Source organism: Stylophora pistillata, chromosome 9 (genome assembly GCF_964205215.1).
Source record: "Stylophora pistillata chromosome 9, jaStyPist1.2, whole genome shotgun sequence".
Classification (NCBI taxonomy): Eukaryota; Metazoa; Cnidaria; class Anthozoa; order Scleractinia; family Pocilloporidae; genus Stylophora; species Stylophora pistillata.
Window position 1 is genome coordinate 724,781 of NC_142527.1, and position 27,016 is coordinate 751,796.

At 38.6% G+C, this 27,016-nt stretch overlaps 3 protein-coding genes and 1 long non-coding RNA gene across 5 annotated transcripts in view; 2 read left to right on the forward strand and 2 right to left on the reverse strand.

Annotated features, from left to right (window-relative positions):
* On the forward strand, window positions 1-21,498 carry LOC148722738 (NF-X1-type zinc finger protein NFXL1-like). The gene is given in 21 exon segments (XM_088732468.1): window positions 1-120; window positions 2,287-2,417; window positions 2,582-2,651; window positions 3,906-4,014; window positions 5,802-5,963; window positions 6,097-6,197; window positions 6,364-6,396; window positions 6,399-6,480; window positions 6,703-6,950; window positions 7,064-7,154; window positions 7,323-7,443; window positions 7,810-7,843; window positions 8,120-8,245; window positions 8,382-8,479; window positions 8,717-8,738; window positions 8,858-8,989; window positions 9,210-9,300; window positions 19,796-19,871; window positions 19,972-20,155; window positions 20,572-20,712; window positions 21,066-21,498. Coding segments are annotated over 21 exon segments (2,265 nt in total). The 5' UTR covers window positions 1-78; the 3' UTR covers window positions 21,237-21,498.
* Window positions 9,717-18,093, forward strand: LOC111339677 (uncharacterized). Its single transcript, XM_088732467.1, has 5 exons — window positions 9,717-10,145; window positions 10,288-10,361; window positions 12,754-12,800; window positions 13,494-15,378; window positions 15,732-18,093. Exons 1-5 carry the CDS (start codon window positions 10,052-10,054, stop codon window positions 16,113-16,115), a joined length of 2,484 nt encoding a protein of 827 aa, XP_088588593.1. The 5' UTR covers window positions 9,717-10,051; the 3' UTR covers window positions 16,116-18,093.
* Window positions 17,501-19,541, reverse strand: LOC148722739 (uncharacterized). Its single transcript, XR_015991476.1, has 2 exons — window positions 18,654-19,541; window positions 17,501-17,925 (listed from the first exon to the last, which is right to left on the reverse strand). It is a non-coding gene; the product is annotated as an uncharacterized LOC148722739 (long non-coding RNA).
* Window positions 21,367-27,016, reverse strand: part of LOC111342327 (protein FAM47E) — a 9,846-nt gene continuing 4,196 nt past the window's right edge. Inside the window, exons 5-13 of one of the 2 annotated variants that reach the window (XM_088732469.1) lie at window positions 26,504-26,578; window positions 26,327-26,383; window positions 25,478-25,509; window positions 25,214-25,340; window positions 23,660-23,713; window positions 23,348-23,416; window positions 22,766-22,894; window positions 22,122-22,283; window positions 21,367-21,811 (exon numbers count right to left, since the gene is read on the reverse strand). In XM_088732469.1, coding sequence (XP_088588595.1) covers window positions 21,599-21,811; window positions 22,122-22,283; window positions 22,766-22,894; window positions 23,348-23,416; window positions 23,660-23,713; window positions 25,214-25,340; window positions 25,478-25,509; window positions 26,327-26,383; window positions 26,504-26,578 — 918 coding nt within the window. In that variant the 3' untranslated portion in view covers window positions 21,367-21,598. The remainder of the gene's footprint in view (window positions 21,812-22,121; window positions 22,284-22,765; window positions 22,895-23,347; window positions 23,417-23,659; window positions 23,714-25,213; window positions 25,341-25,477; window positions 25,510-26,326; window positions 26,384-26,503; window positions 26,579-27,016) is intronic. The other variant, XM_088732470.1, reaches the window with a different exon arrangement.

Consider the following 27,016-nt stretch of genomic DNA (forward strand, 5'->3'; position numbering starts at 1 on the left):
GTCTCTTTAATGGAGAGCTCGAGATGTCAGCGAAACGCACAACGATGGGCCGTTACACTCTGAAATATCCGTGGCTTGATGAGAAATTACCTTACTGGGTTACAGAGCAGAGAAGCCAAGGTAAGTTTTCTTTTTACGTGTCCTCAATTAGCATCAGCTGACTACATTGACACACGAATAAAGTTTATCATCATCATCATCGTTGCAAATTTCAACACCGTAACGTGTGACGAGTTGGTGGGAATGGGCAATTCTGGTTGGTCAGTTTCGAGATTCTTAAAACACTTTCGCAAGATCTATAAACGTTCAAAACCTGCAGAATCTTTAATTACTCTAGACGGCATGCATGGAAGAGGAAGCAATCAACTCGGAAGAAATGGTAGAACTAGCGGATGAGGAGGAGATGGACGACAAATTCCACGCCGACACCGAGGACGAACAGTAAGCCGTATTTACTACGCGCCGGAAACAACGAACCGCTCCTTTGGAAGCAACCACATAAACAAATACATATGGTGCACGATCCTCGCAGTAGATAGCGCTATTTAAGCAATAGACCAACTTCAACTGGTTTTGTTATTTACTTCTGCATGCAATATCTCGGCTTATGGAGGAATATATCTACGTAGTCACTAAAACATGGAACGACCTACAACCACCTACAACCACCTAAAACCACCTAAAACCATCTACAACAACCTACAACCACCTCAAAAAAATTCAACAACCACCTACAACCACCTCAAAAACATCTACAACCACTCGCAAACAATCTAAAACCATCTAAAACAAGGTATAAATGTCTGAAATAAGGCGAGACGACATGTCACGTACATGAAATACGAGAATCGAACAAAACATCCACTCCCCCCCCCAAAAAATATCTTACTCTCCCTGGTCCCTTGTAACCATTGGCTTAAGTCACGAAATGAAATACGAGATCATGCTAAGTATAATAGAAGAATAATTAAAGAACTTTACAAAATGAACTATCAAGTCACAAAAAATAATAAAATAAAATAAAAAACTCGTAGTCGAAAGACTTACTTGATTTAGCTTTTTCTACCCTGGGTACCAGTGAGACGTTTTGGTTCACAATTTAAAATCACAAACCATCAGTTGTTGCTTAAATTATAATCAAATTGTCGATAAGTTTCACAAGAGAGAGAGGAAACAAAATCAAACTCATATCCCAGCCCTCCCAACATATGAGGACAGTGCGGTGGAAGGTTTGTGTTAAGCTTAATGGTTGATGACGCAAGGGACCAGGGAGAGTAAGAGTAAGAGTAAGATTTTTTTTTGGGGGAGGGGGAGTGGATGTTTTGTTCGATTCTCGTATTTCATGTACGTGACATGTTGTCGTCTCGCCTTATTTCAGACAGTTATACCTTGTTTTAGATGGTTTTAGATTGTTTGCGAGTGGTTGTAGATGTTTTTGAGGTGGTTGTAGGTGCTTGTTGAATTTTTTGAGGTGGTTGTAGGTGGTTGTAGATGGTTGTAGATGGTTTTAGGTGGTTTTAGGTGGTTGTAGGTCGTTCCATGTTTTAGTGACTACGAATATATCTATGTTTCCTTTGAATTTGCTGTTTCGAAAAAATTATGTTTGGAAAAACATTCGGCTATAAGCCGAGAACCCTTCTCTAGCTCAAATTTTCGAGACTTTGGTAAAAATTTTGTGAAAAAATCGCTCGGCTTATAGATGAATAAATACAGTACATATAATCATGGCAAAATTTATATAAAACCCCATAATTCATTATGCATATAGTTCTTTCATAGTAGCACACACCTGATAATAAACAATAGATTACATACATTTCAGTAGTCATTAATGTTAATCACTGTTAAGATTTAAGTGTTCTGATTAAATCGCCTGTTTCTAACGGGTGGGGTTCAGAGATGAATTTGTATCAACCACTGACAGTCAATGCAATGAGGGAAGTTCTGAATTGAATTGATTGTCATTTGTATGCGGCAGAGAGCCAAGAAAGGCTTGATTCTGTAAAAGATTTTTGAATTTTCCCAAACAATACAGCAATATTTAAAAGGATCCAAAGCCAGTTTTTTTTTCATAGAAAATATGTTAGGATAAATTTTGCTGATAACAACCCGTTATGAGCTCCTCACAACTCCTTCATAATGCTTAATAATGTACAGTTCAAGTGGAAAAAAAGGGGAAATGAGAAGTTCTTTTTGAGTGTAAAAACGGGATGTATGTGTTCGAGTCCTTCAGAAATGCTTATTTTAAGAACTTCCTCCTTTGATAGATGTTTTTTTTACTTAAAGGTGTGGAGCTGCAGCCTGTGTTACTCAATTCTTCACCTGCAATGTATTCAAAAGTGGGCCAGGGATGGAGCTGCTTATACTCAGTTGACCTCAGATGATACTTTAAATCCTGCTGATTTGCCATGGTACTGGTATGTACAATGCATTTGCTTACCAAAATGGACTTCCAAAAGTTTTGGCCAAGGTCCGATAGATAAGTTGGCTGGGTCTATTTTGTTACACTTACTTTTTCCTAGCTTTTTTCCTCTACTTTTTTTTTATTTAATAGCTGGTATTTTTTGTTTCAATAATGCAGCCCTAAATGCAGATGTGAATTCAAGCAGTCAGCCTGTCCTACAGAATACTACTGCTTTTGTGAAAAGCAGGTACGGTAGCTAATGAAATTAGGAAATTATTGAATTTGGCTGTTTCTTTTCCACTGTTTGTTCATCATTCTGTTAAGTTTTTTGAGGTTGAGCTCTTTATTTTCCCTGTCAAATGCTACACTTGCTTTAATGCTGCCATCCATTAGACAGAGCAGGTAAAGGCAAACTTGCCATACAGTGTGGCTCCTTTGGATAAGTACTATTTCCAATTAAAAGAATGCTTCATTTATAGGTAGAGTACAATTAGGAAAAAAAGTAGCAAGACAGTACAGCTACAAGCAAAGTATCATCTTTGATATTAATATCAAAATAGCAAGACTTTTAACTTACTTTTAACGTACTACGTAATTAGGAGGTGATTATGTACCATAATTTTTGTCAATGATTTGAGAATTGATTTTGCATTGAATACTGTCCTCAAATGAATATTACCCTTGAACAGTGCTGCAGTGGAATTGGGTAGTTACGAAAACTAAAACCCCAAAAATGAAGACCTAAGACCCCCCTACGAAAACAAAGACCCATTACAAAAATGAAGATCCCCTACGAAAACGAAGACCCATTACAAAAATGAAGACCCCCTACAAAAACGAAGACCCATTACAAAAACAAAGACCTATTACGGAAACAATAAAAACAGTAATAAAAAAAATAAAAACAATAAAAACAATAAAGCAATGCAGAAACAAGACATCTGAATTCTTTGCCGGCAAAAACCACAGGGAGTAATGGTGTTCTAGTAATGTGTCTTCATTTTCATGATGGGTCTTCGTTTTCAAAGGGGGTCTTTGTTTTCAGAATGGGTCTCCATTTTCATAATGGGTCTTCGTTTTCATTGGGGGTCTTCATTTTCTTAGGGGTTCCTCGTTTCGTAGGGGGTCTTCATTTTCATGGTGGGTCTTTGTTTTTTGGGGGGGTCTTAGATCTTCATTTTTGGGGTCTTCTTTTTTGAAACTACCTGTTTTCACACCATTACTCTCTGTGGTTTTTGCTGGCAAAGAATTCAGGTGTCTTGTTTCAGTATTGCTTTATTGTTTTTATTGTTTTCATAATGGGTCTTTGTTTTCGTAACAGGTCTTCATTTTCATAGGGGGGTCTTAGGTCTTCGTTTTCAGGGTCTTCATTTTCGTAACTACCATGGAATTGCTTAAAATTTGATAAATGGCCAGCACCATTTTATAGAGTCTGTGTGGTATAAGGTAGCAGATTTGTAGAGTCTAGTCACATAATTATAAGTAATGGGTATAATTTCAGGTCAACCCATCTTTTGACCCCTGGTTGACACCACACTCCTGTGGCCAGTCTTGTAGCAAACCTCTTAAGCCTGAATGTGGACATGAATGCCTTCTGCTTTGTCATCCAGGTACAATTCAGATCTGTTAATTATCTGTCTTAAATCAGTGCATTGTATTCTATTTTTGTATTGTATTTACGAATATTTCTACAGGGTAGCCCAGTTTAGCAGGTAGCTCGTTTAAATGGGGCCCTCTGAAACCCACCCATCCCACCCCAGGGAAGGACATCCATCACACAGTAATCTCATGCATGGGAAATGAAGGTCTCCTACCAGTGTCTAAGTTAGAAGATTGACAAACAATGCTCTCTACTTTCACTTTGCAGGATGTTTTCAAAAAATGTGACATCAGTTCTGATATTAGAACCTTAGATCCAGTGGCATTCTTTATTATCTCTAGCTGAAGGAATCATCAGGCATATATTCCTTTGTAGTCATTTAGGCCCTTACCCTTCAATAGAATTTAATGGTGAAATCAGTGGAAGCAATGCTGAAGCGTCAGCCTTTAAGCAGTCACAGTAATGTGTGAAGTGAAGACATCCTCAGATTTTGAAGGAATCTGTATATCAACAAATTTCGCTGAGTAACAGAGAAGAGCCAAGCACTAATTAACACTTTGGACACTTGGCATTTATCAATTAGTACTGTTGTTCTACTAAGTCTTGTACCAGTATCTTTTGGTGTGCCAGGAAGAATAACTCAAGATGGCATCCAATGATTGGATCATTGAATAACTCTGAACACATTTTTTTAGTGCTGAGAAAATTGGCATTACAGTTATGCATGGAGCATAAGATTGTAAACAGTAAATCAGTGTATTGTATTGTATTTTTGTATTGTATTTACGAATATTTCTACAGGGTAGCCCAGTTTAGCAGATAGCTAGTTTAAATGGGGCCCTCTGAAACCCAGCCATCCCACCCCAGGGAAGGACATCCATCACACAGTAATCTCGTGCATGGGAAATGAACGTCTCCTACCATTGTCTAAGTTAGAAGATTGACAAACAATGCTCTCTACTTTCACTTTGCAGGATGTTTTCAAAAAATGTGACATCAGTTCTGATATTAGAACCTTAGATCCAGTGGCATTCTTTATTATTTCTAGCTGAAGGAATCATCAGGCACATTCCTTCGTTGTCATTTAGGCCCTTACCCTTCAACAGAATTTAATGGTGAAATCAGTGGAAGCAATGCTGAAGCGTCAGTAATGTGTGAAGTGAAGACATCCTTAGATTTTGAAGGAATCTGTATATCAACAAATTTCGCTGAGCAACAGAGAAGAGCCAAGCACTAATTAACACTTTGGACACTTGGCATTTATCAATTAGTACTCTTGTTCTACTAAGTCTTGTACCAGTATCTTTTGGTGTGCCAGGAAAAATGACTTAAGATGGCATCCAATGATTGGATCATTGAATAACTCTGAACACATTTTTTCAGTGCTGAGAAAATTGGCATTACAGTTATGCATGGAGCATAAGATTGTAAACAGTCACTTCCACACTCACTTTGCTGCTTTGATAAACTTGGTGTTGCCACCGTTGCGTCACAGGTTCCAGTACTCTTTAACTCGGCTAAAGAGATACGGGGAGCCTAATATAAGTTCGATACAATTTCGGACTTTTATCGCCTCGTAAAATAACAAAGACACATCAGAATCACCCACAAATCTTACCAGACGCCCTCTACATACTTCTAGTGTTATAATTTAATGTTGCATCAAGTTGACACACTCTAGCTAATAAGTTTTTAAATTCTCCGCATGTCCTCACTGGGGTATAATTACGCATTGAAATGGTGACGAGAAGTTATAAATTGATCACTTCAAAGTACTGTTCCATGTTGCTCTTACAGGACCTTGTCCTCCTTGTCCAAAGACTGTCTTCGCATCCTGTCACTGTGGATCTCAGGTACCCGTGGTCAGACGCTGCAGTGCTAAATCTTGGTCTTGTGGAAAGCCTTGTGGAAAGTTACTTTCTTGTGGCCAACACAGTTGTGAGTCCCCATGCCATGCTGGTAAGAAAAACAGTTTGTTAGCCTTGTACATAGCATTTTCTCATTTTATTTCCTTTAATTTAGAACCGTAAAGTTATGCTTGACTACACCTTTTGTAACTTGCTATTACAAGTTTTTTCCCCACGCTTTGCAGGTGACTGTCTGCCATGCCCTAAAGAGAGTGTGCACAGCTGTCTGTGTGGCAAAATAACCAGTAAAAGACCCTGTGCCAGTCCAGACTGGCAATGTGAACAGGTAATCTTTTATCTGATGATTAAATTAAAATTGAAAGCTTCAATAATGTCCAGCACAATCTTAATCCTAATTTGTTAATCAAGAAGTTTTTTATCACTAATAATTTGATAGCAGTTATGATTTTATTTTCATTTGTATCTTCTTTTCAACTCCCTCAATCTTTCAGGTTTGTAACAAAGTGTTGTCATGTGGCCATCACAGATGTGTCAGAGACTGTGCCATGCAAATGAATGTGGTGACTGCCCAAGAACAGGAGAAAGAAAATGTCCCTGTGGACAAACTTGTAATTATTTTGTGTTTGATATCCATTTTCTTTATTATTGATTTTCAGAGGACTAGTTTTGTTTTTAGAAAATGTCAATTGGTTTTAAGAAAGAACCAATTGAAGTTATAAACATTTGATAACAACAGTTAGAAACTAATTTGTGACTTCAACTTGATAAATAAGGGAGAATAAAAACATTTACAGCATTAACATGCTGAAGCTTTCTGATGTCTCTTTTAGCTCTGTCATTGCCCTGCACAGAAGATATTCCAACCTGTGGTGGCACTTGTGACAAGCCCTTGGCCTGTGGCAGACATAAATGTTCCCAGCAGTGTCATACAGGGTCCTGTGGGGTTTGCAGACGGTTAGTCACCAAAACTTGCCGTTGTGGCAAGCGTGAGAAAAGTGTGCTCTGTTCACAAGAGTATCTGTGTGACATTAAGTGTCTGAAGATGAGGCAGTGTGGGCGTCATCCTTGTAAACGGAAGGTGGGGTGAATAACTGACCTTAGCCACTAAAAATGTTTATGTAGACTGAAAGTTTAAATTGCATGCTTCTCGCTATTTGAATCTACTTTTTGAATCATGTGGTTTGTTTGTAGTGTTGTGATGGAGGCTGTCCCCCATGTGAACAAACTTGTAACCGAAACCTGAATTGCAGGAACCACAAATGTCCATCACAGTGTCACAGAGGTACTGTACATTGTGTCAAATTGATGGCTACATGATTGTGCTTGTTGCAGTTTTTGTAATTTTAGGAACTGACGGAGGCAATCTTAGTTCTTTCACTGTCAAACTTTAGTTAGCTTTTTTCAACATGTAGTGATATTGGTTTCATTATTTTTGCCCTCCTATATGTAGGACCATGTTACCCATGTCCCCTCCAGGTGGATGTGAAGTGTTTCTGTGGTTCTACAGTCCTAACTTTACCGTGTGGACGTGAAAAAGTCACCAAACCACCTAAATGTGCTGAACTGTGCAGGTTTGGTTGCTGCTCCTTATTTATTTCAAATGAATTACATTTACTTTCAGAAAACTTTTTTTCTGGTGTTGGGTTTTTTCTAATGTCTCACAGATTTTGTACTTTAATTTCTAAAAATCCAAGCAAAATCAGATCTTACATTTATTTGTCCCTTTTGATCATTGCTACCAAGATCAGATGAAACTACTTCCCAAAAAAACATTGTAGTCAATAAGGCTATCTTGAGATGTGTTACCTAGGGTAAATGTGCTTCCCATTATATTTCTTATAGATCACCACAGACATATCTTCCAATTGTTTACATTTTCTCCTCTCTTTGAACTGAGATTGAATATTGGAGTGAAATATTTATCATGTTTCTTACAGCCACCCTCCAGATTGCCACCACCCAAAACGCAAAGTAAGTTTTAATAACGTAATATTTAATTATCAATGAAAACAGTTTAAAAACTTTTTCTATTAGTTGCTTTTTCTTTTTATGTTTGTTGTTATGGGTTGTGGTCATGTATATGAAGCAAAAGTAAGTGCAAAACTAATTTACTTTTCTTAAACCATTTTGATCAGAATTTCATTTTACATCACAACATGTACAAAGGATCATACAGAAAAATATTTGTGATTGAGAATGATGTTGTGATGAAATGGGTTTGTAAAGTTGTCATTGTTTTTCTTCCAGCGTCATCACTGTCATTATGGCTCTTGCCCTCCTTGCCGCCAGCGCTGCAATCTGCCACTTCCTTGTGGACATCCTTGTCCTGTTGGCTGCCACGACAACAAACCTGACCAATCAAAAGTCTTTAAGGTTTGACATTAGCTATGAATGTCATATTCATAATTATAAGACCCATGACTGATTTCGGTAAAGTGATAATACCCACTTGACCAAGTGGCATTGTCTTCAACTTAATATGTTTTAGAGGTGTTGTTTTTTTTTCTAGTCATCTGCCAATGGATTCCCAGTTGTATCTAATTCCAATTCAGGCAGCACCAACAAGGGACCCGAGCCTTGTCCTCCATGTGTTGTTCCAGTAGAGATGTAAGCAGAAAATAGCATTATAGCCTGTATAGGAATCTTTTTTATTTCCTTGTTGCCTTTTTGCCTCTCTTTTTCCTCCTGCATTTGGAAAACTCCTGAGTTCTACTGCTCTGCTTAAAGGAAACAATAGGACTGCTATGCAGGACATTGCAATCACTATGGTAATTTGGAATGTATTTTTTTTTTCCATTAAACTTCATTACCTTCAGTTTATTTTTATTATTATTGCATTTTTAGGGGCTGCTATGGCAAGCATGAGGTGTGTTTTCTTACATTTCCATTTTGATGTTTTTTCCTTTGATTTTTAAAATTCTTAAATTAAAGTTTCTATATCATTTATTTCTAGTGAGTTAACATGACGCTATTTTACCCACCCAGATCAGCTCTCTTCCTTGCTCATCTGCAAAGCCATTTTCATGTGCTCGACCCTGTGGCCGTCAGCTTCCTTGTGGAAACCACACCTGTCAACTGGAATGTCATATTGTCACTGGTGAGGTGGATAATCAACAGGTAAACCTGTACTGACTTGGAGATAATAACAACACTGTGTCTTGATTGGTTTTATGTGAACATAGATCAGGCAGTGGTAATAGCACCTTCCTCTCTCCGTTGCCCCCAACCAGTAAGGTTCCTTGTAGAAATTTGAGTGAGTGGCTGCATGATTCTTAAAAAAAAAAAAAAAAAGATCATGGTTTTGAAAATTGTGGTCTTGGTTATACCATTGATTTAGGCAGGTAAAGAATGCCAGGATTGCGAGGAAGCCTGTGAGAAGCCTCGTCCAGAGGGATGCACACATCTTTGCCCTCTGCCATGTCACAAGGGTGAGAGAACAATTGATGAAAGTTTTCTTTGTACTAAAAATTTCATTTGACCTTTTCATTGTAATTTCTCATGTCAAGTTTTCTTTCAGGATGATCACATTTAGCTGTAGTTTGTAGTACAAAATTTCACTATGGTCAAAATTTCAGTATGGTCAATTCTGATTTGGAGCCTTTTGCAACCGTAGTCACTAAAACATGGAACGACCTACAACCACCTAAAACCACCTAAAACCATCTACAACCATCTACAACCACCTACAACCACCTCAAAAAATTCAACAAGCACCTACAACCACCTCAAAAACATCTACAACCACTCGCAAACAATCTAAAACCATCTAAAACAAGGTATAACTGTCTAAAATAAGGCGAGACGACAACATGTCACGTACATGAAATACGAGAATCGAACAAAACATCCACTCCCCCTCCCCCCAAAAAAAATCTTACTCTTACTCTTACTCTCCCTGGTCCCTTGCGTCATCAACCATTAAGCTTAACACAAACCTTCCACCGCACTGTCCTCATATGTTGGGAGGGCTGGGATATGAGTTTGATTTTGTTTCCTCTCTCTCTTGTGAAACTTATCGACAATTTGATTATAATTTAAGCAACAACTGATGGTTTGTGATTTTAAATTGTTTTAAAATCATGTTTAAAATGTCACATTACCAGTGATTACATATGGTGGGAAACCTGGAATATGTCTGGAAAATTTCATTTAGAATCTTAGCGGGAGCAAAACGTGGTCATGAGTCACCATTGCATAATTGTCACCATTCGTACAACTGCGAGCGGTATGAATGCAGGCACGATGGCGTTCTTACGAAAGGAAAATCCGGAAGGTACGTACAGTTCCTTCTTATTCATACTTTCTCTAAACTGCTTGAATTCCGCCTTTTCTCTTAAAATCCGTCTAGTTGTTATCTCCGCCAGCCCGATTGAAAGCCACGACGTTATATAACACCTAATGTGACTGTTTTTTAGCCATAGTGGTACTCAGTGATTCGGATGAAAACGAAGAGAATGAAGAAAAGAAAATTCCAAATAAAGTACGAAAGGTGAGTAACAAAAGCTGTTCACGGAGACTATTAATACATAGACTGTTCACAGTCCCCAATTTTCGCGTAATATCGTCGAGATCGAGCGCTGTGCGTTACGGGCTGCCATCTAGCAGGAGTGTCAAAACTACTAATCCCCGCCGCCTCTTTGGTACATTAAAATCATTCAAGGTTTTAACGGTAAGACGCACTATATCTCGACAAGTAATAGTTGACACTACAGCTGCCCCCGCTCTGTATATTGTCGTTAGTATTCTTGATCGTTGCGTAGCTTTTTGAAATATACCCATTCAAAATTAAGATTTTCTCACATATTCCATACACTTACAATAGGTGAGAGTAAAAAACAGGAAACGCGTAGTTTTATGCACTGGTTCAGTTCGATTTACGCAGCTTTGATCTGAAAGCATAATTTATTCTAAACCATAAGACAAAAATTAATTAGAAGTTTTATTTTTTCGCGATTTCTCTTTTACTTTCTACATACAATTCCTTTCATTTGCATGAGAGTAAGTCTGACAAATGAACGGATTTGATCAATTCACGTTCGCGCGTTCTAGCCTTTTTTAAAACTGTATTATTCCCGGAAGGACATCGGTGAGCAAGGAATAAGTTAGCACACAATAGCTGTGGTCACACTTCAGACTTTTTACCTGGGGAAATTGATTTTTTAAGTGCGACTGATTTTTCCCTTGGTAACTTACCTCAGGGAAATTTTATCGTCTGGGGCTTGGATATGTTTCGAGAACAATAGACTTTCCCTTGACAGCTACCCCAAAGCGATAGCTTGGGAAAAAGAAATACCTAGGTTGCTAGCCAATAGACACTCATCGGCGAAGGTCCTGATGACAGAACCGGACATAGCTCACGCGATGAAAAAAATTGGGGGGTACGGGTTGTCTACGTCTTCGCCTGTTTCACCTTGAGACATTGAATTAACGTAAGAAGTAACAGCGAGATAAAAGAAAAAAACGTCTCTTTGATCGGCTAGATCCTTGCGCATCTTGCTCTCTTGAATTTATGCTCCAAAAAATTCAACTGTGCGTGAAAACCTTGGAAGCCGATAGCGGTAGTGCGACTTTCCCAGAATTTTTTACTTAGGTAAAACAAACCCCGAGATTAATTTAACTCGTAAGATTTTTGATGAATTTGCCCTAGGTAAATCGGTTTTACCTTGGTAAAAGTCCGTAGTGTGACCACATCTAATATGATTGTCGGCGAATTCTGTAATCATCCATCGCTCTGCTAGTGATAATCTAGCCGTTAATTCACTCGTCTTGCTTGTTTGGGACTGAGTGTTATTCCCCCGAAGAGAGAGAAAGAGGACGCCTTCCATTCAACAAAAATTCCGGTTTGAAATTTCGGAAGTTCCACGTGCCCGATACATTCCGGTTGAATAGACCCGACCTAGGCCACTGCGCGTTTGGTTGGTTGTTGGTTTTGTAAGCAGGATAAAAGAGAGGGGTATTGGGACAACAATTTTGCCAAATGGAAAGGGACACTTCGGTCTCACGGATCGAAATGACCAAACCGATCAAGGTGGACCACCTCCTGAGCTGATCCCGAATATTCGGTTCGGACCAAACCTTCGATGTGTAAACAAAAATTTCCGGAATTTCGGGTTCAATGGAAAGCGCCCAGAATGTCCAATCAAAGATTTGTGAACTCGTGTCTGGCAAACTCTCCAAATGTTTACATATACACATAATCGTTTACAAGAAGCATACTGCCATTAAGTTTTGAAATCAGGAGAACGCTTCGAGCAGCCAAAGATGAACACTTGACACTTGCTGATTTGTTTAACGACTGACCATTATTGCCTGTTTCTGAGAACCATCATAACTGGATTCATGGAGACTTCTTTTGAGATTTAAAACCCGAAAATGAAGGAGGCAATTTGTTTTCTTTCCGGAAGCTGCTATCGATGGATGAGGCTACTACACAGGGAACCCATGCAAACCAAAGTGGGAGAAGCGGGGTCGAAGTTAGGCGTCAATTACCAGCCGCTGTTCGGGAAAATGAGCCCACACTCATCCCCCCCCTCCCCCCGGGAGGAGGAGGATCAAAGACCAGACCCGGAGACGGCGGAAACGGAGCCTATTTAAGTCTTTGACGGGCGCTTCCGAAGTTTATAACCCACTTAGATCCCCTAAAACATCATCAGACTTTTTCCATAAAGTTTGATTTTGAACTCGCCTCTTAAATGTAAACTTAAGACGGGTGGTACTGTTGGTAACGACATTTTTGACCAAATATTCATTAAATCGGAAAAACTGACTTTCTTTTTCATAGCCTCTTATTTAGTTGTACAAAGTTACGCCCACCGAGTGAAAGCAACGTTTCCGCGACTAATATAATTATTACAGTTCCTTATATTTCATTTTATACATAGATGGAAGAAGATACAGAAAACATGCCTCTGTTAATGGATAAAGACAAGTATGTAACTGTTTGACCTTGTTGTTACAGTAAGCCAAAACCGGGTCAGTATAAAGCACGAACTTGGTATAAAACTTTGGACTGGATATAAAACTGGCACTAGGTATATGAAATGCGGGCTAAAGACTGGGTAATAAGAACCGGACTGAGTTCTTTAGGCAGAATGCCTCGACGGGGATGCTCCTCGTCTCCACTGTCGTTTCCAGAAAATAAATATGTATCTATATAAATAGGACTGTGACTATGACTGTGAAAGTGGATAATCACGAACGTGTTAGGAACGTTTGTTTTAAAAATATAATGAAACGGAACTACTCACTCCCGTTTTCTTTGGACTGTCCATTAGATATTTCCTGTAAGTAGCCTAGACGACAGGCGTTTCGTTCGGGTACGCGAATGGCGTTTCTGCTCGAGCTACCCCCTCAGCAAAAGAACGCATAGCATTGGTTATTGCTTTTTCCAATCATATCCCATGAGATTTTCTATTCATTTTGTTCATTCATTCATTCATTCATGTCTTTATTTACTGTTTCATTTCTTTATTCAATCTTTTTTAGTCATCATTCGTCAGTCACTTAGTATCCATAAAACCCTCATCTATACATGAGTCTCAAAAATGGGGTCCTCGGTGTGTAATAAATTACCACTTATCAAAACTAGGTTATTCAAACAGAAACTTATTGTTTTTTTCAGAAGCTTAAAAACAACAGAAGATATGGACCATTGTACTATCCTAAACATCCTACTTGAAAACCCGGAAGAATTAGATTTGAAACACAAGCCCTCTGCTATAAGGGAGGATAAGATTTTTACTCTCGATCAGAGGGTGATACCCATAGCTTCTGCAGAAGCAGATGATAACGGAGCATACCTTTCCAAAGGAAATGCAAAGCGCTACTACCAATACAGCAGTACTTCCGGGTCTCGTACAGTCCATTTGGAAAATGGGTTGTTCTTTGCCAATAGAAAAGCAGCGAAAGGCTACAAAAAGGATTATGTTCCGCCGGAGGAGGTTTATGAACTTACAAGACATTACAAAACGAACAAAGCCAACCCGTCATTTTCAAGGACTTTTGTCACAGTTAAAGCAGTCAATGAACGAGAACCAAAGCCTTGGTATTTGGTCATGTATAAGTGGGCAGGTGGAACTAAAGAGTTTATCTTACAGCGCCATGGTAACGCCATGAAACCTACGGTATCAGCCTATTTCCGGAAAGATCCTGTAGTTTCTGAGACGATTGACGAGTATCTAGACCAAGGACTGTCTATTGATAACATATACGCTACAATGTCAAAACAAGTTTGTCAAACTGTCAGTGAAACTATCTCAGGACCAAAAATGATAGAAAACCGAAAGTTCCACAAGAAAGCATCTGAAGAAACACGGGATACTGCTGAGAAGCACAGCGAAGCGGAATCGTTGATATCGAGCCTTAAGAGCGTATCAAGCATAAATACTGTGTCCTTTACGAAAACACAATACTCATGTGTAAACATTCCTGAACATGTGCTAGAGGATGTACACAGATTCTGTGTACTTGGGAACAGTATATTGCAAGTGGACACAACCTTCGAACTAGTTGATGGTTTGTGGCTTACAGACACCACTTTCAGTCACGAGGCCCTGATAAACCACCGAAATGGAAAGCACCCTGAATTTCCGGGCCCTAGTTTCTGGCACTTTAAGAAGGACCGCGAAACCTATCGCAGGTTTGCAGGTGAATTAGCCATTGCCAAGCCAGAACTACTTAAAATCAAGAAGGTTGGTCATGACCTCGACAAGGCAATAGCCAAAGGCATGACAGATATTTTTGAGGAGGCTCAAAACGTGTGGTGCACACAACACATGAAAGAACGAGATGCCCAAAAGCTGAAAACAATGGGATGTAACGAAAGCACACAGAGGAGAATTATGGCTGACATCTACGGATGTCAACAACAGATACTACTGGAAAACGGTCTAGCCGACTCAGAAGACCCAGCTGACTATGAAGCAAAGCTAGCGAGCTTGAAGGACGTCTGGGATGGCCTGGTCCCAGGTTTTTATGAATGGTTTGACAAGCACCGCTCTGAAAAATTCAAGACTTGCCTCATTTATTCAGCTCGCCAAGAACTTCGGCTAGGCGGGCGTTTCTATACCAACGGGCTTGAATTGAAGCATAAGCTACAAAAGAAACGCTTGCGGGAGAGCGAAGTGCCAAAAGAAGTTGCCAAAGTGACCGAAACACTGGAAGGTTGGACCAAGGAATTCTACGCAGAGGAGGAAAGGGCCCTAAGAGGTTTGGGAAAATATCGCCTTGCTCCTGGATATGAACACTTCCTGGTCGATCCCGTCGCCTGGAATAAATGGGGTCCCCAGCGACAGGCGCAGCATTTGTCTAGTTTTCGGCAATTCACACCCAAATCTTACAACACTTACAAGAAGCCGAGTGCTGCTGGTCTCAAGGCAGCTCCTTCAAAGAAAGTACGAAGATGCAATCTTCCAGAGCCGGAGCTATTTCTAACTAGAACAGATCCAGAGCCTCAAGTGGTGACTCCCTTGCGACTCTACAAAGGCGCCAATAATAATCAGTGGGAGGTAATTGTAACTCTTTTTCCCTTACTTTAACAATTTCAATTGTATGTTTATTAGTTTTAATTTTGGTTTTCGGTCCCTTTTTTAATTATCTAGCCATTCTATTTCAGGTAGTTTATTTGTGTGTATATTTGTGCTTTTTTTTCGTTTGTTGATTTGTTATTTTCGTCATCGTAATATTGGTCGTGTTGTGTTTCTCGCCAATTTTTTGGTAACACTGCAGCATAATATGAAATGGATACCTAGACGGCCCGTCATTATGGGAATCACGAGTAGGATGAAACAGGCCCTTGTCGTGAAAACCAATAGGTCCTTTTATGGAATAATGTAATTGACGGAAACCTTTTTTCTTGTAGGTTACAAAAAGCTCGTCGCAAGGTCCTGCGCTGGGTTTCTTGGACCCGGAAAGAATTACTGGAAAACAATACCAGTTGGTGAGCAGGGACGACCACAAACTTTGCCCCAAGACTGTACAACGATGCGAACAATGTAGGACAGCGTTTAATTTGACAGACAAGGTGATAGTGAAAAGTGTAGGAATTAGAGAACGTACTGAAAAGACAGGCAAAGTAGTCAAATACTCGGGTAATGTTTACTTCCATTACCTCAAACAATGTCTCAAGGAGTACGATCAAAACTTTTCTTTTTCTGCTATTACTGTGCCTGCCCGTACCCTTCCATTTCTTCCTGAAGGAGGGCAGGCGGTACTGGAAGCCAAAGGGCTCATTATAGAGAAGTAGGGCAGAAATCACCGACAGCCAGCGGTCAAATTTGCGGGCTCATGCCTGTTTTACATTTCTTTCAAAATATTGGCACAGAAATGTCAAAATTGTTGTTAAAAGTAAAGAATCAAGCTTTAAAGTATATTTTACATCTTTAAAGGCAATGTAAAAGCACCAAAAGCTTTCTTTCGTTAAAAAAAGAGTTGCGCATACCCATACGTTCTAGTCACGCTTGCTGTCACGGGTTGTCACGGACATCACACCATAGCCAGATAAAAAATACAATCGGAGGCTGCTATCTATGCAAAACAGCGGTTTTCCCACGTATAATGATATATTTCATGTAAGCTTTTCCGACTTTGATGTTCAAAAACGGCGGAATCTTGTTTTGTGCTGCAGAAGCGACAAAACTGTTCATGTCTTCGGCAATTTCGGGCGCCATTGGCTCGTAATTTCATCTGTATCTTTAACTTCTTGAGGAAATTTTTGGATGCAACATTCTGCCGTAGAAATCGTTTAAAATGAAAGATAATAGGCCCAAGTTTGTACCGCGACTTTCGCAGGTTTTCGGCCGCACCTTTCTCGTCTTTAATATTGGTAATTTTAGCTGATATACAGTGTTTGTATGGCGAGATACATGGCGCTGGCGTAATTTGCCGAGGAAACGAGAGTAAGGACCTCAAAACTACGCACAAAGTAGCCTCATTCTGCCACAATAACATAGCGACGTTCGCTGGTGTGAAAATCCTTTTCAGTTCATTGTAATTATTAAGAATTTCTCTCTCGCCATACAAATCCTTATTAGAGTCAGACATTTGTAAAGGTCATTAGGATCCGTAATGCGCATGCTTAGCGGCCATGCTGTCCTCAATTTCTGCCCATAATAATAATAATAATGTTTATTACTTATATTGCGCAGTCTAACATGCAAAAAAGATATGATCGAATGCGCATTACATTAATAGTGTCCCAAGGAGAGCGAGGAATTCACGGCCTTAGTGATGATAGGGAGAAGCGTATCGGACATGCCGACTACTAAATTGGTCGGCATAGGATCAAGTTGTAGATCAAGTTTCCCTTCCAGAAAAGTGAATGGAATTTTTTTTGTTGTTACAGTTCAAAATTAAGGAAATTGCGACTTGCATAAAAGTTGCCGAAGGCCGAATGGGCTATTGGCTCAGAGCCCATTCGGCTTGAGGAATAATTTGTAAATATTTGTTGGTTACAGTTCAAAGAAATTGCGACATGTCAAAAAAGTTGCAAACACTTTTAGTAAATACTGGGTTTATGAAAATGCATTAGATTTCCATTCTTGATTCGAAAATTACATGGGTATTACAATTAAAAAATTAGGAATTATAGCAACTAAGAATTATAGCAACTTGAATGAAAGTTGACAAAGGTTTAAGAAAACACATTTAGTCATACATGTATTTAGAAATATATGTCGGTTACAGTTCAAAAAGAAAGAAATTGGAACTTGAATCTAGGTTGCAAAGACTGAATTTTAACATTTGTGCTGAAGTCGAGCTAGCTTAGAACGGAATTAGCACGACATTTGAAACAGGCCTTATTTAAGATGGATGTGTATGTCGAGGTAGCGGATTTCATACACTTAGCACTGCAGCGTAAAGCAGATATTGCAATGTACTTTTGACATCGCAATTAAAAGGTTTATGGATATAACTCTACTGACTTTCAAGGCCAGGTTGATCGAAGCACGGTTAAGGTAACCCAGGGTTAGTGCAAATTAAATTGAAATCGTATATGAGAGCCTTAAAAGCACTTTCAGTATAATTCGTTTTTTAATACAATTTGACTGCATGCTCTGAAAAAAAAAAATAAAGAAAATTATCAGAGAAAATGCTTTTTAACAAGAGGAAAAGAAACCCCAGTCAAAATATAACCCTGCCTTCGCGCTAATCGGCGGAAAGCGGGGCCCGGCATATGTAACATCAGCATCATCTTTTAACAAATAAAATTTGATTTACATTGATGAACTTAGCGTCTTTTCTGCATTACAAATACCCTTTTCTTCAAGAATGCCTGCCGACCAACTTTCCCTGATCGCTTTCCAGACGTTTCAACTAGACGAATCTTTTTCTGGATTCGTCAGAGTTTCCATATTCGCTATTCGCAGGAGTGGGGAATTCGAAAAGACAGTGCGGTTACACTACACATATAGAATTCAAGATGACTATTATGACTGTATATAAAGTTTTAAACTTTAGTTTTGGGATTCAAAGTTTCCGGAAACACAAGCAAACCATGGTACATCGTTTTAACCAGTCTCTTCTACTTTCCAATCTTAGCCTCCAACCCCGGCCCACACTTTTCTCTACTAGCCTTTTTTTTTTTTTAGTCCTAGCCTCCCCCCCCCCCCCTCCCCATTGTTTAGGGTGAACCAAGATGTAGTCTCTCGCAGAATCCACGTGTCTCATTTGTAGAGCCTGATTTTATACAACTATTAACCCGTTTACAGTTGCACGAATTAGAAAACATTATATAGTGATATTTGATGATTCTTTTCAGCAAAATGAATCAAAACGTTCTTACCAGTGACGGCCCTTGGCGGGGAGGGCAGACCCGAATATGTGATCCAAATTTTTCGTTCCGTTTTAGCTCGTAAAGCACCAGCTACTCTAGACTGTGCCAGGCTCCAAGATAGTATGGTGGGGACGTATTTACAACGAGCAAAGCGAAAACAAGAAGCGGGCATATCCCATCACTCCCAAGAAGAGTTGGCTTCCAAAACATAATAAAGGTATATAAAAATCCAGGTAAATTACTTTAAATACAATCATTCACTTTTAAAATTTTTCAAATCATTTTTATTAATTTCGGCTCGTCTTACCCTGTTTTCTTCTGAATCAATTGCATTATAGATTTTATTTCAATAACATTTTTAACAATGATTACACCTACTAGTCTCCGTTTCCTTTGTCGTGACGCCGGGGAGTTTAGCCTTGCGTGATGAAACAGGAAACGGGTGTGAAAGACATTAGGGTTAATCTAAAGGAGTCACCGGGAATGTACAAACATATTTGGTGGATGATAAACAGATGCTAAGAAAATTAACTTGTCCTTAGGAATGTAATCCGCCACCTCAGAACAAAACAGCAGTGAGGCACACTCCGAGAGAGAGAGAAACCCTACCTTGTGCTATTATGTAAACAAATGAAACGTGAACCAAAACGTCTCACTGGTACCCAGGGTAGAAAAAGCTAAATCAAGTAAGTCTTTCGACTACGAGTTTTTTATTTTATTTTATTATTTTTTGTGACTTGATAGTTCATTTTGTAAAGTTCTTTAATTATTCTTCTATTATACTTAGCATGATCTCGTATTTCATTTCGTGACTTAAGCCAATGGTTACAAGGGACCAGGGAGAGTAAGATATTTTTTGGGGGGGGGAGTGGATGTTTTGTTCGATGCTCGTATTTCATGTACGTGACATGTCGTCTCGCCTTATTTCAGACATTTATACCTTGTTTTAGATGGTTTTAGATTGTTTGCGAGTGGTTGTAGATGTTTTTGAGGTGGTTGTAGGTGGTTGTTGAATTTTTTTGAGGTGGTTGTAGGTTGTTGTAGATGGTTTTAGGTGGTTTTAGGTGGTTTTAGGTGGTTGTAGGTGGTTGTAGGTCGTTCCATGTTTTAGTGACTACGCTTTTGCAACTTTTTTGTCTTTATTTTGTCAGGAGATTGTCCAAAATGTAAACAGATGGTCAAGTTACCTTGTCATTGTCGCTTGATGCTGGTTTATGTGTCTTGTAGGTAAGTTACTGTGGGGAATGCTATAAAGTTCATATGCTGCTAGTGTTATATCTGTAGGAAACATATGTAATCATTCTCTTTCTGATTCTTTGTCTCCCAGTGAATTAACCTCAGTGGATGAGCAAACACGCAATAAACTAATGTCATGCAAGAATCAATGTCCAAAGAAGCTAGCAGTCTGTGGTCACCGTTGTTCATCCAACTGTCATTATGGCCCGTGCCCATCCTCTGAGTTGTGCAACAGAAAGTCCTCTGTGAGGTGTCCTTGTCGCCGGAAAAAGAAGGCAAGCCTTATGCATGCATGGTCTAATGCAGAGTAATTGGGAGTAAAAAGTAGTGTGGCATTGCATTACTTTTTGGATACTTCAATCTGGCAATTGGTCCAAAAACTTCCACCATTAAAAATGTTCAGATTCTAATCTTAAACTGACCAAAACTTGGTTTCTCATTTGTTTTTTGTCTGGCTTTCATTGCCAGGCCTATAGGAGAACTCTTGCCAACACACTTTGTTCAAGGCCTCAAACTTTCTCACCAATGAAGAAATACTTGGGCTGCAGCATCACTGATAAGGGCCTTCTTACAGGCTCGATTGATATGACAGTAAATCACAGAGCACTCACCAGCAAGTGTACTGTGCTAGCTGTTTAGTTTGATCAGTTGTGGATGTAATGTGATTTTTTTATTTTTTTGGTAATACAAGGATTTTCCCTGCCATATGGTGCAGAAGGGTGAAGCTAAGTTACAATGCAATGAAGATTGTGAAGCATTTAAAGCCAAACAAAAGAAATTGTTAAGTGAAGAGAATGAGATGAAGAAAAGAGAGGAACTTAAAGCCCAACAGGTCAGTCAAACTTGACTTACATCACCCAGAACCCTTTAAACAAGCAAATTAAAATGAACTCTCATTTTGAATTGTACTTTCATCTTTGAACTTATGGGCCTGGATAATTTTGAAAAGTTCATTTACCCTCGTACTTGGGATGACTAGAAGTTAGGTAAAGGTTAACTCACTCTGCACTTACAGCCAAGTGGCTCATGCAGCCAAATCTTATCCCTGTTTCAATAGCATGAGGCAACTAAAAGTACTACTACTACTACTACCTCCTGGATTGGATACCTGTCCATCACAAGATTATCCCCTAGCATTTCATTACAGACATAATAATTATACCTTAATTCTTATTATTAACCCAGGAGGAACTGGAATGGTTTGAGAGGAAACAGCAAGGGAAGAAACGGCGCCCAAGGAAGCAAAAAGAAGACATAATCGAACCGTCCTGGTTCGAGCGTCACTGGTTTACTATTGTCATGTTACTTGGGGCAGCTGCACTGATGGCTGGACTCTTTCTTATAGCAGTGGACTAAATATTTTGACAGGTACACTTGGATAGTGTACTGTATCACAAGCTTGAGATTTTATTGGAGATAAAAGATGATAGCAATTCATGTAAATTATTCTTTCTCGGAACAAGTTTGAACACTTTACTACTTAAAGTACATGATATTATTTTTAATATCAAATAAATATTGTACTATAATACAAAGTATTTACAAAGATAATGTATTTACATTTGTTACATTTGAAGTGCTTCTTGGAAAGAAAAATTAAAATTGATTTAAAACAACATTTTGCAGACTTTTATGATCACATTTATTCAGACCTTTAACATTCTATTCTTATAATCAGATTTACTTCATCCTCTAGCATTATCTAAATATCAACTCATTCAAAAAACATATTCATTTGAACCAAATTGTGATTTGGCAACGTTAAGAGCACGCAATTTCTTTCGACCATCTTGTGGTGTTTCCTCTGAGTCAGGTTTGTTGGGTTCTTGGTGTTCAGCTACCACTTCAAGAAACTCAGGTACTCTAGAATTCTTTTTGTCTATAAAATCTTTGAATGCTTTTGCCCCATGCATGGTGGAAAGCACATTATCCTGTGGAGTGAGACATAAGTTTATTTAATACACACAAGTATCTCTCTAAGTTGTAACATTGTATGTTTTTGACTAGGTGGTGGTGGTGTAGATGTGCAGGTGCAGTCTCCTTCCCAGTGTACCCCTCTCTCACCCTCTGGGGTAATGAAAGAGAATAACTTTAAGCCTGTAGAGCAGGCATGATTTTGGCAAGCAAGTGCTCTGTATTTTTGTGGTGAAAGTATAGCTGCCATGTTCATTTTTAAAAGCAGCAATAGAGAGAGTCAGTGTTATTTAGTTGTGTTAGTGTTTATATAAGGGACAGTCTTACCAATTTCTGGCTTTTCTTCTTGGACTCAGAGAGTGTTTTATCTTGCTGTGCTTTAGGATCCTGTAATGGTTCGTCATCAGGTCGTGCTTTCCATGTGGAGGGGCTAAGGTACCATGCCCCGTATTTAACCTTAACCCAGCTTGGAGTGTACTTGGTTTTTCCCTACAAACAAATTCCAGACAACAACTCATCAATGATATTCTTACTTTCATAAACTCTCCTACAAGAAGTTCATGTTTTTAAAAACCCAATCTGAAGCTCAGAAAAATCATGAACACTTTTATTTGAATTATTAATATTACTGCTACTAAAGAGTCAATCATAACAAGGAAAACAGGAATACTTTAAAAAATGAGAAAACAAAAAAAAAAAAAATTAAGTAAAAAGGGAAGATTTTTTTGGTTCCACAGAAAGATCAGATACAACTTATACCCAGTTTCATTACAATGAATTTTGTAATGACACTTTTTCTTGATAAGCAGCTGTGAAGGAGTAGGGGTTGTTAGGCAAAACCCAAACACAAGAGCAGGCTGACAAGATGGCAGTTAAAGGACTTTTAGAGGAGGGGGGAGCACTTAATTGCTGGTTACCAGCTTTAATTAAAACCCCTGTTACTGTTACAGCAGTCTTAATTTGTGCTGTACCTTTTCCTTTTCAGTTTCTGGCACTTGTCTTGTTTCACTTGGCTTTGGTAATGGAGATCCAGTGTTCATTCTTAACTCAGGTGGAACATTTGTCAGTTCCACAACATGGATAGGTACTGACAGTGCAGGCTGCAAACAAAATAACAGCCATTTGGTTTTAAATCTTAGCCTAGCGCTCCAGTATGACCAGTGACTTACTAAAGCTATTGTGGGGGAATGGGGGGGGGGGGGGGAGGTAAAAAGTTCAATCTACAAACATGAAATGTTGGTCTATAGTGGCTTAAATCTAAATGAAGTAACTCAAGTATAAAAATATTGTGACTTAACGTTTTAACTCCCAGAAGTGATTAACCTGTAACTTCTCCATATAATATCCATAAATTATCCAGCAAAAAGGTAATGAGAATACTCAGAGTTGTCTCACTAATGTAACACCAAATTCTTGAAACTAAGTTGAAAATAAATATGTCCCAGCAAGAGGGGAGAATTTACAATTATATCTTGGAAGTTAAAGGGCTAAAAAGTTGTTGATCTTTTCACTGACTTTTACTAAGTATGATCTACTAACTAGAATACACTAACCTTTGTTTCATATCCACTGGCAAATAAACTCATCACTGTTGACTCTTCTATATTGTTGCTTTGGCCACCCTTTAAATCATGAAAAAGGAAGAAAATCAAGACATTTGAAACCCAGATCATTTATTTATTTTCAAGACAAGCGGGTGACTGCCAGCTACTTGATAACATGTGGTGCTTACTCTGGTCAAAATTATTACCTTTTGGCTCTTAATGAACTTTTCACAATCACCTCCTTTTGCAGAGTCTGACACCTACTTCATAATATATTTTAAACCCCTGTTCATTTAAATCACCAACTAAAATGAGACTCACCAAGCCAGCCACCCACTCACAAAATTCTTTAGTTACTTCTTGTATCCTTGCATCCTGAAAAAGGAAGTACCCCCTACATGTAATTTCATTGACTCACAGAGTAGTTTTCAAAGTTTGGTTTTGCTTTACTTCACACAGTGATTGGTCTGGACACTTGTGCCACCATTTCAACCAATAAAATGCAAAACTAGAACCAATCCCAACTTGGTCATAAGCGTTTTCTTGCGCTTACAACGGGTTGCTTATTTTTACTTTTAGTTCTCATTGGCTAATGATGATGTTAACCCTTTAACACTTGGGAGTGACTAACATCTTATTTCTCCTTACAATACCACTCCTAAATGAAACATGAAGCTCATGAGAATAAAGAAAATAATCAACAACTGTAGAAACTATTGATTGATAGGTAAATTCTCCTTGTCAGTGTCTTAGGAAATGTACCGTGAACAGTATGGAGAATATCATTAAAGGGATCCTCCACTGTTTTCGAAAATATCGCTTAAAATGCTCTTTAAGTGTCCAAAAGTAGATTTTTCGGAGAGAAAAATGTTTTCTCCCCTTAGATGTTTTGTTTTGGCCTCTTAAAAGAGGCCTTCATGACCAGTTCGAACGTCCTGTGGTCGCCATTTTGATCAGCGTGCAAGGCTCTCTGGGGTGATGATGTAAAATGGTTGCTCGATTCCCTTGCCCTCGGTAAAATTAGTAGCAAAATGCCGCATTGCGTTGCTTTTGAGTGTAGTATTCACGCTAAAAACAGGAAAAACGATCCCAAAATTCGTTTCCACAATTTTCCAAATGATGCAGCCATTTGATGAGCTTCGATTAATGCTGTTGGAAGGACATCCTTGCCCAAAGACTTGCGTCTGTGTTCGAAGCACTTCGAACAGCATTGCTTTGAAAAGACTTACCCCTTTCCTGTTTTTAGCTTGAATACTACACTCAAAAGCAACGCAATGCAGCATTTTGCTACCAATTTTACCGAGGGCAAGGGAATCAAGCAACTACTTTACGTCATCACCCCAGAGAGCCTTGCGCGCCGATCAAAATGGTGACTGTGGGATGTTCGAACTGGTCATGAAGGCCTCTCTTGAGAGGCTAAAACACAACATCTAAGGGGAGAGAACATTTTTCTGTCTGAAAAATCTACTTTTGGACACTTAAAGAGCATTTTAAGCGATATTTTCGAAAACAGTGGAGGATCCCTATTTCTATTTCTATTTAATCTTTACTTAAACATGATCAATTCATCAGCCTATAAAAATACATATCACATACGCTAAGATATTTAAAATTAAAACTACATACTATAACACTAAAGCTGTTTTCTGTGAATGCCGTGCGTTAGACTTAAAGAATGTCATTGATCTTACGTTTAAATAACCCCAGAGACTCCCTTTAACTGATGTGACAGTGTAAAAGGCTAACTTTTCTTCTGATTGGTACTTATGATTGCTTTTGTTTTGGTTTTTTGAGAATCAAATGAAAACTTCTCTAACGCATGTCATTACTCAGCTGGAGAGGTAGTTTTTCAATCTTGTACTGTCTGGTACTTACCGATGTTGGTGACTCTGCTTTACGCCTACTGGCTCTTTTGCTTTCTTCTTTTTGCACATCTTCTTGTTTGGGGAGCCATTTGTAGGTGAGTTTGGACTGGTCCTTTTCAGACTCGGAATTACTGTTACTATGTCACAAAAAATTACATTTTTGACATCAGAACAACAAATGATCAAACACATTAATGGTATGTTAAGAATCGATTAAAAAATTCCATTAAGTACATGTTAAGAATATAAACTCAGTGTTGTTGTATAGCCTCACCTTATATTTCCAGACCCTCCACTCTTAACAGACTGAAGAAAAAATGAATGCAAAAAAAAAAAAAATGAGGATTTGAAATTAATACTAACACTACCTTTCTTATGACTGTACCCCAACAGTTGGAAACCTCTTTCTCTCAAGAAATGTTTGTGCAAATTGTTTATTATAGTATTACAGTCAAGGCAAATTCTGGATATTTGTGTTAATAGATGTATATAATTTTGTAGTTATTGCAACAGTAGCACCTCTGTGTTGTAGGTTTCCCTGACCAGAAGAGGGTATAACCAGCATCATGCTCTTTGAGGCTGCCTTCCTCTGGGAGGTGGACTTCACCAAGAGCACCCATGTAAATTTTAAGTCTGGCATAGTTTGTAAGCATGATGGGAATTAGATTCTGAGTACTACTCAGTCAGCCATGACTCTGTGAATGACTAGTAGTAAGAATCTCCCAGTAAATCCCACCTTAGATTTCATCTGTAAAGACTTCCCATTTAATTCTCAGACTTCCAAGTACACTACAATAATACATTAACTGAACTAAGAAATTCTTTGAGAGTCATAGCAAACTTTGCTAAAACATACAAGGACACCTTAACTCCTTCGCAAACTTCACGCTCAACAATCTGTAACTTCTAGAAAAGCTCATTGACAGTCATAACATTGATATTCCAACACACACGATCTACTAGTCACAAACAGCCCAATTCCTCAATAGCATGTGCACCAATATAGCCCCCTTTAATAGTAAATCTATGTGCAAATAACACAATAGACACAAAACCTTCTTTCATTTCCCAATATTGTTCTTCATAGAGAATTTTGGCCTGCATTTTTCATGTAACTTTTTACCTGAACTTCATCTTGAGCTCCAGCTCCTTTAGCTTCCTCAGAATCTTCATCACTCTCCTGTGAAATGAAAACATTTGATTCTTAACAATTTTCCTGAGATTTTGGTTTTTGTAAGAATAGTAATGTAGAGTTACTGTAAAGTTATGAAAGAGGTTAATGTACTAACTGCAATTTTACCTGCATCTGGTCATCTCCAGTTTCACTGTCAATGTTCATCTCTGGGTCTAGAATCTCAACAACATCCTCAAATACCTAGATCACCACAGAGAGCAGTCAGTGGAGAGTCATAAATGACAAGTTAATTGCATCATCTCCCAACCACACCAAGTTGCATGTAACTTAACAAGATTCAGTAGATTTATTAGCTGTGACTTTCGGGGGGCCATACAAAAGCAGGGGTTCCAAATGCCTCATTATTTGAACATTTGCAACACCATTTTGTTCATCATGGCCAGTGGTAAAACAATTTAGCAACTAATTAAACTTACAGTGAAAATGATATAATTTTTGGCAACCTGAGTTTGACAGTCACAGTCACTACTACAACTATTATAATGTTCAATTAAATTAATATCAGTAGCTCTGTTATCAAACATGCCTCTTAAAAGAGCAATTCTAAGTCAAACTTCTTCAAAGCTGTTTTAAAAGCCTTACTGGCAATAAAGGAGAAAGATTTATGCAGCCACTCAG

Bases quoted from the DNA above. Each gene is read 5' to 3' on its own strand.
- LOC111339677 (XM_088732467.1), top strand. From the start codon at position 10,052: ATGAGTCACCATTGCATAATTGTCACCATTCGTACAACTGCGAGCGGT. The intron at 10,362-12,753 runs GTGAGTAACAAA...TTTTATACATAG, and splicing joins TTCCAAATAAAGTACGAAAG to ATGGAAGAAGATACAGAAAA. The intron at 15,379-15,731 runs GTAATTGTAACT...TTTTTCTTGTAG, and splicing joins CCAATAATAATCAGTGGGAG to GTTACAAAAAGCTCGTCGCA.